The sequence below is a fragment of the Phascolarctos cinereus genome, unplaced genomic scaffold (genome assembly GCF_003287225.1).
Source record: "Phascolarctos cinereus isolate Bilbo 61053 unplaced genomic scaffold, phaCin_HiC Scaffold_726;HRSCAF=1367, whole genome shotgun sequence".
Taxonomy (NCBI): Eukaryota; Metazoa; Chordata; class Mammalia; order Diprotodontia; family Phascolarctidae; genus Phascolarctos; species Phascolarctos cinereus.
The window spans coordinates 240,443,283-240,454,800 of NW_027556098.1; the positions used below are offsets into that span (position 1 = coordinate 240,443,283).

The 11,518-nt window shown below is 41.1% G+C and overlaps 1 protein-coding gene across 1 annotated transcript in view; it reads right to left on the reverse strand.

Moving 5' to 3' along the window:
- FMNL2 (formin like 2) overlaps nt 1-1,531 on the reverse strand; it is a 378,592-nt gene extending 377,061 nt beyond the window's left edge. Inside the window, 1 exon segment of the mRNA XM_020970317.2 lies at nt 1,269-1,531. Within this exon segment, the coding sequence (XP_020825976.1) occupies nt 1,269-1,385 (117 nt within the window). The 5' untranslated portion in view covers nt 1,386-1,531.
- Between the last annotated feature and the right edge of the window lie 9,987 nt (nt 1,532-11,518).

The window sequence follows — 11,518 nt, forward strand, 5'->3', positions numbered from 1 at the left end:
CTGCTCCTCCCCAAACGACCTGGATGCCTTTGGGGCACCTGACTGCTTAAAGATATCAGGCTCCGTGTATTTGGAGCTAGGTCCTCTCCAGATCTCTAAATGGAAAGGGGAAAAGTGCTGCCATAACCTTTTCTCTTGTAGGCCTATAGCAGGAGATGGTGAGAAACTTTACTGCCAATAACCAAAAGAGAAGGAAAGGTTTTTGTCAAAGGGAGGAAAAATTCCAAGATGCTAGACGGCTGAGGAAAAGAGTTGGAAGGAGAAGAGTTGAAAGGGAAGGGGATAGGCTGCTTAAAGAGTTAAAACAGGGAGTAACCTGAAGCAGCTCCCCCCCAAACTGCCCATTTTTTGTGCACTCAAAACTTAATACGAAACAAAGCCTATTCAAAGCAAAGCGTCTCCCTGATCATTTGCTCCTTATTTCGGGTCAGCCACTCCTGACTTTCAGAGGGGCTATGCTTAGGGGTTGTCCTTTTCTTTTTCCCCTTGGCAAACAAGATGCAGACCACTCTTCCTCCGAGATGAGGAGGAACTAGCGGCAGGGGGCTTGGCCACAGCTGCGGAAAGGCCGAGACGGAATAACTTTGCTTCTCCCGGGTGGCCCCCATCCTCGCTTCCACAGCCACACGGGCCGCATCTTCCCCACTACAAAGCCAGCCAGTACCCAACGGGCCTGGGCGGGGACCCCATCAGTCAGTGCAAAGTGGTTAGAGGTACAGACCGCGGCATTTGCGGGTGCTGTCTGGGCTTTACGGGTGTTTAAAAAGAAAAAAGAGCTCCAGAGAACAGCCCCCCTCCTCCTTATGCCAGGGGGCCCCTCTCCCACCTTCCTTACACACACACACACACACACACACACACACACCCCGGGCGCACGATTCACAAGCTGCCTCCTTTTCTCCAGACAATGGGGGGAAGAGAGGCTCGCAGGAACAAGCTCGACTCCTTCAGTGAAAAGTGTCCAGGACTAAGAAGCCCAGGCAGTGCCACCCTGACCCATCCCTTGGGAGCCTAGGTCTGCGGCGAGATGGGTGCAGGGGCGGGGAAGGAGGACTAAGGGAGAGGTGGTAAAGAGATCGGAGAAGGTGGAAGGCAAGGAACCTCCCCCTGGCTCCCCTCCATTCCCCCCTTCAAAAAAAATTTTTTTTTCAAGGAAAGAGGAGGAAAGAAAGGGGCAGTACCGAAGGCGAAGAGGAACTGGCTCTGCTTCACCATAAGGTAAATGAGCATTGTTAAGTGTACAACATATTCGGCCGGTTCTTACTTACCAAGACGACAGCAAATCTCTCCTCCAGTTCACCTGGCTCGGGCATTGGCAGCTTCAAAGGCATGTTGTGCGCCCTGAAATCAGTTTGCTGAGAATCCATGCTCCCTGCATTCCCCATGGTGAGCCGCTTTTCGGAGCAGGGGGGGGAATTTCTCCTCCGGCCCCCCTTATAGTCCGTGGATGAGATCAGAAATGCACCGCACGAGCCCTCCCCTCTCTCTCTCGCCTTCTCCTTCTCTCTCTCCTTCTCTCTCTCTCTCTCTCTCTCTCTCTCTCTTTCTCTCTCTCTCTCTCTCTCTCTCTCTCCGTTATCCCCCCTCCTCTGCACCTCCCTATCCCACCTCCTCCGTCGCCCACCCGTAGACCCCCTCCTGCTTCAAGCCCCCCTTCCACCCGCCCGAGAGAGGAGAGAGGCGAATGTGCTGGTCGAAGAGCGAGGTCTCCCTCTAGCAGCGTTCAAAGTGGAGCCTGCCTCCTTCCACCTTCATGCTTTCGTCTGCGGTTCTCCCTCCTCCCGTGCACAACCCAGACCTCTTTTCTTCGGGAGGTATCGTTAAGGCGCCTGGATCCTCTCGGCATGGTGCACCATCCTCCACGCCCAAGCCCAACTAGCAAACCGCGGGAGCGAACGCACGCATGGCCCCGAGCGCGCGTGGTCCTCCTGTTCTTTCACACGCCCTCCCCACCTACACCGACCCCGGCTAATCAGTCCCCGGCTGTGGTTGCTGCTGCCGCCGTTGACACATTCACATCCGAGCCCCCCGGTCTGAAGATACCACAAAGATCCGCGAGCGACTGGGGAAACCAGACAAATGCAGCAGCAGCAGCACCTCGCTCCCAGCACAATGCCCCTTTTCTCCAAGGCTCCGCCCCCAGAGCCATTGACTCCGCCCCTCGCTCCAGGGAACGCTGGGACTCGTAGTTCCGCCCAGCTGCAGCCGCACGCGGTAACCACGCCCCCTATCGGGAAGCTGAACTCCTCTGCAAAGCCCGATTGAGCCCGCCGCTGGAGAGGCAATTTGCGCGAACTCCAGAGTTTCCCCTCCGATCTGTTCTTGTACCCGAGGAAATGATCTTTATATATTTAAGGACGTGTCTGCCCCGAGGCTGAAGCATCTGGAGAGCCTTCCTAACAAAAGGAATTAAGTACATAAGGCGGGGGCTGGACCAGATGATTTTGCGATGTAGCCTCCAGCTCTGTCTTTGTAGAGTTGTAAGTGGCTGCCTGAATGCCGCATTTGTTCTAGGAGCTTACACAGGTATATGAGACACAATCCTGGCTCTCTCTTATAATAGCAATGTATAGGGCTTTAAATTGTTCCTTGTCAAAGATAGCTAGCTACCTGTGCTCTTCTATGTTCTGTATGTTCTAGCACTTAATAGTATGTGTAAATTTAAAACTGACTGTTTTGTGTGAGACCCCACAAAACTGACAAACCTGTCAATGACACTATGTAACAACATAATTAAGGATATAGGGCATTAAGTTTTGGAAGCGATTTCTTCGTAACAACCCTGTGAAGTGGATAATGCTAGTAGTATCCCTGTTTCACGAATGATGAAACCAAGGTTCGTTGTTTACAAGTGACGATAGATATTGAACTTGAACACAGATCATCTGACTTTAAGGCCAATTGGCTCTTTCCCTCACACTGAGCTTTGGGTTTCACAATCTAAGACTACTAGGGGAGTACTGAGCCACTGAAATGTGTTGAAAATCAGAGGTCGGCCTTATCAACAGTCATTATAGTATGACTTCCTTCAGAAAAGTTTTATGATTTTATGTTTATGGTTGTATCCTCAGTGTCTTAGAAGAGAGTCTTACATAGAGTAGGTAGTTAATAAATACTTTTTTGGATCCTATTGGATTTAAGGCATTGACCCCAGGCGTTGAAATGAAAATGTTAAAAGTAAGGTAAAAGTAAGGCTTTAAACCTTACCGCTAGCTCATTTAGACTTCAGTTTGAAAAACTTTATCAAACCCTTTCTTGAAAGCAGATTTGATCAAGGGGCAGGAAAGAAAATGGATTTCACAAAAAAAAATGGGAAAAGGAGTACAGAGAAAAGAAGCTAAAAGCACCAAAGAAAAGTATTGTCTCTTCCAAGATTTGGCTTAGGATCTTCTTACTGAACATGTGTACATGTACAAACATCTAATTTTTTTTTTAAGCAACTGGGGTGAAGTGACTTGCCCAGCCTCACAAAGCTAGTAAGTATCTTGAGGCCACATTTGAACTCAAGTCGGACTCCAGGGCCAGGGCTCTCTATTCACTTCACTGCCTAGCTGCCCCCATCTAAGTCATTTAAAAAAATTTTTTTAAATAGCATTCACATTGTTTCCAAGTTCAAGGAAACCGCAATGTTAGGATGGCAAGTGAAAGAAGAATAGAATTCCTTATTTAGAGAATTGAGAGGAGGCAGAACAAGCAAAGTGAATTTTAAATTAGGGTCTTAGTTTAGATTGAATGAAACATTTTTGTGTTCAAAAACAAGGGCCCCAGATTTAGATCCTTCCCATTGCTAAACCCAAGTGTCCTATGACACATATTACTATATGTGTAAGTTTTAGATACATACACAGTGATTTGCAGGACAAGACTGCATTTGCCTAGGGATTCCTCCCTCAGTGGAATGGTAGGAATAATTTTCTGCAGTTGAGAAATCCTGGCTTGTTACATTTATGACTTTCTCTGGTGGTATTTCTGCCAGTGACCAGGGCTTTTTTTTTTCTCCTTAAAGTCTCATCACATTTATTCGCTCACACAAGCTCACTGCCAAGGACAAAGTGTGCAAATACATTTTTTACCAGTGAAAGTTCAAAGTCATTGACAGGTTTATGACCTTCAATAGTCAGTTTTGAAATTTACCAAATATTGTTAAGTGCTAGAACATGTAGAACATAGTAGAACACAGATTGCTATCTCTGAGAGGGAACATATTAAAATTTACATGAATACTAAAACTTGTGGGAATTCCTGAGATTGCAGGTAGTACAGTCACATTGGGAGAAGGGGGAGGGGAATATTCATACACACATACATAAATATACATGTATATACTCACGGACAGATATATAAGGGAGGGAGCAAAGTAGGTTACTTTAATGGCATTGATACATAGTAGCTTTCCCTCAATTAAAACCAAGCTACAAAGATTTTGCTAAGTATATTTTTTTGAGCGCTACATTATAACCTATAACCATGTCTACTATGCTGTAGATGTTGGTACAAAATGAGGAAAAACAAGAGTTTCCCAGAGGATCAGCTTTCTTAATAAGTCGTCCTTGTTGCCTGTGACAGCCACAGAAACTGAAATGCTGAATCATTTGCCTAACCACCTCTTTGACCTCCAATGAACTATGCCAGAGGAAGCGAGCTTGGAGACCTACAAAATAGTGTAGCTGCTTTCAAAGAAATTCTTCCTTCATGCCTAATAAATGTTTCCACAACAAGATCAGCCTCTTGAGGTATTTAGACTCTCTTCAACTTTTAATATAAGGAAATACTGTCCATCTTTTATCAAGACGGAGCAGCTTTCTGGTGAGGCAAAGGAATAACTCTCTGAGATTTTAACTTGGTATGTTTGTGCACCAAAATAGATATGAGCACATAACAGATCATAAGCTGGACCCAGAACATTGTGTGTAATCTGTATTTGGAAAAGTGTAAAGTACCTTCAGTTATCCCAAACTGCTCCTTGACACAAAAATCCATCTCTTTACCACCGGTATTGTCCACCAGGTAAAGCTGAATGGCAGCAAATTATGGGACCTCATGACCACAGAGGAATTAAAATTGTAAATGACTCAAAGGACAATGGAAAGATGGATGGTGGACATGAGAATTGTAGCTAACAATTTTTACACTAAGGGCAAGCATCAGGAAACATTTCCTCAACTCAACTTTATAAAATAAATTTAATTTCAAGGGAGGGAAGAGCAGAGGGGCCAGGTTGGAGAGGATCCCCTGGGGTGTGGCCACTGGGGCCAGAGGAGGAAGCCCACCATCTAGTAGCTTCCCGTTTCAACAAGTTGTTTTTTCCCAAAATTTAAATTTGCTATTTTTTTCTGATTAATAAGCATTTATTTTTCTCTCCCACTCTCCTTAAGTAACTTAAAAAAGAAAAAGAAAACCTATAATAAATATGCATAGTCAAACAAAATCAATTCCCACATTGGCCTTGTCCAAAAATGCATGTCTTGTCCTACATTTTAAGTTTGTCAGCTCTCTGGCAGAAAATGGGATGCATGATTCATCTTCAGTACTCTGGAATCATGGATTGTAATGGTATTGATCAGAATTCTAAAGTCTTTCAAAGCTGTTTTTCTTTAATGTTGTCATTGTTTTCCTGGTTCCATCCACTTCACTCTGCAGTAGTTCATACAGAACTTCCCATTTCCTCTAGAGCTGTCCATTTCATCATTTCTTATGGTGCAATAATATTCCGTTATTATTCATATATCATATTTTTTTCAGCCATTCCCTAATAGGCAAATATCTCTTAGTCTTCAGCAGTTTGCTATTATGAAAAGGCTGCTACAAATATTTTATACAAATGGGTCCTTTCCATTCCTTCTTTGATCTCTTTAGGGATATATGCTTAGTTGGGATATCACTGGATCAAAGTTTATGAATAGTTGATTAATTCATTATTCTTGCTAACTAGGTGCTAAAATCACTTGTTTTCAAATGCCTAAAATACAGAATCACCCTTGGAATCGCCCTTTAAATTTCAGCTTTCCCAGTCAACCCACCTCTCTCATCTATATAGCAGGGTATGTAGCATTTTGCTAATAGTGACAATGCTTAGAAAAACTTTGAGGTGTAAAGTGATTTGATCAAGGTCATATAGCCAGTCACTTTCATTTATGACATGGGCAAGGCTATTTATGATAGGATAATAGGGTCATAGATTTTGAAGTACAAAGGACCTTCGAGATCTGGTCAAATCCCCTCATTTTATAGATGAGGAAACTGAAACCCAAAGAACTTAACCGACTAGCCTAAGGTCACACTGGTAATAGGCTGCAGAGCTGAGATTCAAACCCAGTTCCTCTGATAGTCACATAGGATGAGAGATGACAGACAGTCAAACTGATAGGCTGGTATCAAGTTACAAAAAGGTCAAGAAGAAAACCTCCAGGATTCCGACTAGATCCTCTCTGGAGGTTTTATGGTAAAACAATGGGCACCTGTTACAAAAGATGAAAAGGTATGGTGGAGTTAATGTCTACATCTTCTTCCTGCATCCCTATGGTGGAAGCAGTGTGTACTCACCATTCAAAGTATAGAAGTAAATCCATATGAAGTTTGTTACCCAGTAAAAAAAATCTACTCTCTCTAGTCATAAGCCTGATTCATATATTATATAAAAAGCATGAGTTTAGTTGTGAGGATTGAATAACTATCAGGAACATTTACAAACCAGTAAGAATTTTAAGTTGTACCACTTTTGATTCATGTAATCTCAAGGATTTATCTGCCATAACACATTTTTGATACAAGAAAATCAAATTCATTGATTGTCAATACATAGAGAAAACTTTTTTAGTCACTGTGCACAAATTAAATGGATACATTTTTTTAGGATATTGTACATCACTTAACTGTTCTATGCCTCAATTTTCATTTCTGTAGATTAAAAATGTAATTATGTTAACTATTTCTGTCTTAGATGATAAGAGGCAAGCTGTAAAAGTGTTTTGGAAATAAAAGGACTAAGTAAATATATGTCACAAAAGGTAGGTAAAGATTCTCCCACCTGCCGTAAAATTTTATGGCAGAATCAGACGTATGGTAGGGACAGTTAGCAAGACTCTGTGGTGAGGATTTGGAATGAGTGAACTTGGGGCCAAATTATTGGAAAAGTCAGCTCCTCTCTGGATTTCAGAATTTTCATTTGTAAAAAAAAAAAGCAAAAACAGAAGGGGAAGGGTAGATAAAGTGGGAGTTGGGGACAAATTTTGAACTAGATAATCTCCAAGCGTCCCTTCCAGCAACATGTCATAAACAAACTAACACATACTATTAGTGGTAATTTTTAAAGATTAAATTAACCAACAATAATGACTTCATTCAACCACTTTGTGAGTGTGCAATATTCAAAATTGTTATGTTTATAGTAGAAAAGAGGTGCCCAGGTGTCCAGAAAATACTACATCCATTGTCAACAAATAGTTAATGAAATGTTGACAAAGTGTACTATACTAGATACATACAGTACACACTGCAGAATACTGTTCCTACTCTCAAGAAGCTTACTGCCACCTAATTAGTATTTCTTTGGCACTCCAGAACATAAAAGAATCATATAGCATTTATAGAGCAAGTATTTCATCAGGGTTTCTATGGACAAAGAAATGTATATACTTAAAGAGGAAAACATAATGCAAAACAATTCTTTTGATAAATAACGTATGGAATTATCGATCTACAAGGGACTTTATATAGGATGTCCAGGCTCCGGGAAAGTATTTGTCCAAGGTAACATAGGCCCCAAGTGTCACGAGTAGAATTTGAACTTATATCCTCTGACTCCTTAATACAGGATGATGGCTATTGTACTTTGGAAAGAGCAATAAACTTGGAACCAGGAAAACTGGTTTTCATACCTAATAGCTATGTGACCTTTGGCAAGTCACAATCCCTCTGAACCTATTTCTTCATATGTAAAATGGAGATAATGCCTGCACTATCCACTTCATAAGGCTGTTATGATGAAAACTTTGTAAACCTTAAAGCTCTATACAAATTTGACTTATTATTTATTGTACAAGCCAATTAAAAAACAAAAGGGAAGGAAAGTCCATATCACACATTTTGTATGAGGAGACAAAATTTCTAGGCATGTCCTTGTCTGCTAGGATCCACTAAAATGTGGGAGGTAATTACCTTGCATTATAGTCCTGTGAACTATTTAGGTAGGTACCACTTGGATGGATTAAATAATGTCCCAAACAGGGGCAGCTAGGTAGCTCAATGGATAGAGCACTGGCCCTGGAGTCAGGAGGTCCTGAGTTCAAATCCAGCCTCAGACACATAATACTTCCTAGCTGTGTGACTCTGGGCAAGTCACTTAACCCCAATTGCCTCACTCAAAAAAACCCAAAAACAAATAATGTCCCAAACAAAGTAGATGCCAATATTTTGGGGAACAAATGTGGCATATGAATGTAATGGAATAGTATTACATTGCAAAAAAAGAATTCAGGGAATACAGGAAAAGCTAAATAAAATGGGTTAGAATGAAATTAGCAGGACCAAGAGAACAGTGTCCACCACAGCTATAGAAATGTAAATGCAAACGATACTAGAAGGCAGCCAAAAACAGATTAATCAAAACAGCCAATCTTGGTCCAAAAGAACAGATGATGAAACACATTTCCTTCCTCTCAGTAGAGGAGGGAAACTGTGTGCTGTCAAATTGACATAGGTTTGCCAAGCTATTTGTTCCAAGAGAAAGTTCAGTGGGAGAGAATATGTCAGAAGATGAATATGGTATAAAAATCAAATGGCATAAATAAACTTATTTTTAAAATAATTTGAACTTTATGTCTTTATATGATATCATAATGGTGGAAGGCACCCAGCCATAGTGGATGAAAGTCTGGGCCTTAGAGTCAAGAAGATGTGGGATGAGTCCTACCTCTGACATGTATTGACTTTGTAACCCTGGGCAGTCATTCAACCTCTCTCATTGATTGTTCCAAGGAACTCTCTAAAACTATTAATTGCAGCTGAGCTGCTAATCTGCACTAGAGAAGGGAGTTTCTATCCTGGGAGGGAGTTCCCTGTACTAATGAAATCACAGGTCTGAATAATAATAAAGCAGTGAAAAAAATTCTCCTGGCTTGATAGCTAGTGCCACTTCTCAAGGAGCCTGACATACAACCTGCATTGTAGCCAGAGTTCAGCTCAAAGAGTAATAATAATTACAGCAGCTGGCATTTATGTATAGCCATTCATTTAAAGTTTACAAAACATTTTATAATTATCTCATTTAGTCTTCACAACAACTATGGGAGGTAGGTGCCATTATTATCCCCATTTTACAAATGAGGAAACTGAGAAAGAAAGAGGTTAAATTACTTCACTGGCATCACACAGCTAGGGAAGGATCTGAGGCTGGATTTGAACTCATCTTCCTGATTCCACAAGGCCACCTAGCTGCCTAGAGTAGTCTTTTAAGTGTGAAGGCAATTACCAGTGTTGTTAGATGAGGTTTTTATCTGAACTAATGACCAACAAGTAGACTGTTTCCCCATTTCTAAAAAGTGTATAGAAAAACATGTACAGCACTGATACAGTGCAGAGACTATATTTCCTCATGTAAAGTAGAGTGTGTCCCTTGTCTTCCTCCTTCTCTAAGTCTTTCGAAGGGTAAATGATATACACAATTAGAATGAATCAGTATACTATAGTTATAAAAGTTGGGTATGGGTCCTAGCTCTCCTATAACTAGTTGTGTGATATCAGGGATAAGTACCTGGTACAGTTTGCTCATCTGTAAAAATGGACATAATATTGTCCATGAACAACTTACATCACAAGGTTGTTATGAGGAAAACCCATTGTGGACTGTTAGGGGCTATATTAATAGGGCAGATTATTATTGATGGTTCTATATTAAATCAGATCTCATGACATTTATAGTATCATTCCAATTAGTTTAATGCACTCCTTTATAAAGATTCAAAAGATTCCTGATCCTGTTTATTTTTATGATGCCAGGAATTTTCTTTTCCCATATTTACTTTTTTATCCACCCTCCCCCACCCCCACCAGTGTACTTGCCTCCTTATTATTGCCCTCTCAATATTGCAATTTTTTTAAGGCCATTGGGGTTAAGTGACTCACACAACTGTGTCAAGTGTTTGGTCTGAGGCCGGATTTGAACTCAGGTCCTCCTGATTTCAGGGCCAGTGCTGTATCCACTGCGCCACTTAGCTGCCCCACAATATTTTTTTAAATGAAGAAAACAAAAGGTTTTCTCCTCTTGATCGAAGACTTCACGGAATGATTGTGAGAAGGGCACTCTGAAAATTTCAAGGCACTATATAAATGTAAGTTATTGTTATTCTTCTTCAGTATTGTCTCTTTTGCTGGATTCAGAAGAAAAGTTTCCTTTATCTTTTGGCTTTTATGTTGTCTGTTTGAATGCAAGGAGAACACTTTTATTGCACATTGCCCACAAATGTGTATGCTTATAATCCATATGCATGTATGTATCTGCACATATACATTTGTATACATAGGTATGTGTATTTGCATGCACACCACATATTCTTATGTGCATATGTGTGTGTGTGTGTGTGTGTATGTATGGATAGGGACTGGAAATGTGATTCCATTGACATAGGGAATTCTCAGATGAGGAAACTCTCTCTACCAATACAGCACCTTTCTCACAACTTACAATCTTAAGAAGTTGCTTTGAACATTGAGAGGTTAAGTGACTTGGATAGTATCACACAGCCAGTCAGCGTCAGTGTGTACAACCTAGGTCTTCCTGGATGCTATGTGTGTGGGGTGGGGGGTGTATGTATGTATGTCAAGAAGCCCGAGTTCAAATCCTGCCTCATACCCTTACTAGCTGTTAGTTGGGCAAGTCACTTGACATCTCTCCACCTCAGTTTCTTACAAAATAAAAACATTGGATTTAATGACTTCTGAGATCCCTTCTAGCTCTTAATCTCTGATCCTATGATTCTCTGCATGTTGTATTTCTGATGTAAATAACGAAGACTTCTTTCCAAATACCTGATATAATATATAGGTCTGTCTCGGAATAGATATTTTATATAAAAATTAGTAATACCTGGCAAATGAAGAGGGGGAAAAAAGGTATCTTAAATGTACTATGGGTATGAGCAGTAGACACGTTGGCTTGAACCACAAATATATCAGTTCAAATTTAGCCAAATTAGAAAAGATCCAGTCTGCCTGATGTGACTTGGGTACAATTCCAAAGAATTTTTTTTTTCACATAAAATATAGGTAGCGCCAAAAGAAAAGTCATCATCTGGTAAATTAAACCCTTAAATGGAACTCTTCTATTTAGCTATTCATTGTGGTTTCTTCTCCTTCCACCAGCTAGTTATTTTATACTATATTCCACCCCCCCCCCAGAAGAGTCCACCTAAGCAGCCTACTTTAAAAATTGCAGGATAACAGTATCTTGAGTCTGTAGAAAAACAACAATAAAGGAGTTTGTTGCTGGCCTGAAGCTGGTGCCCTCTTTTATTTCAGGGAG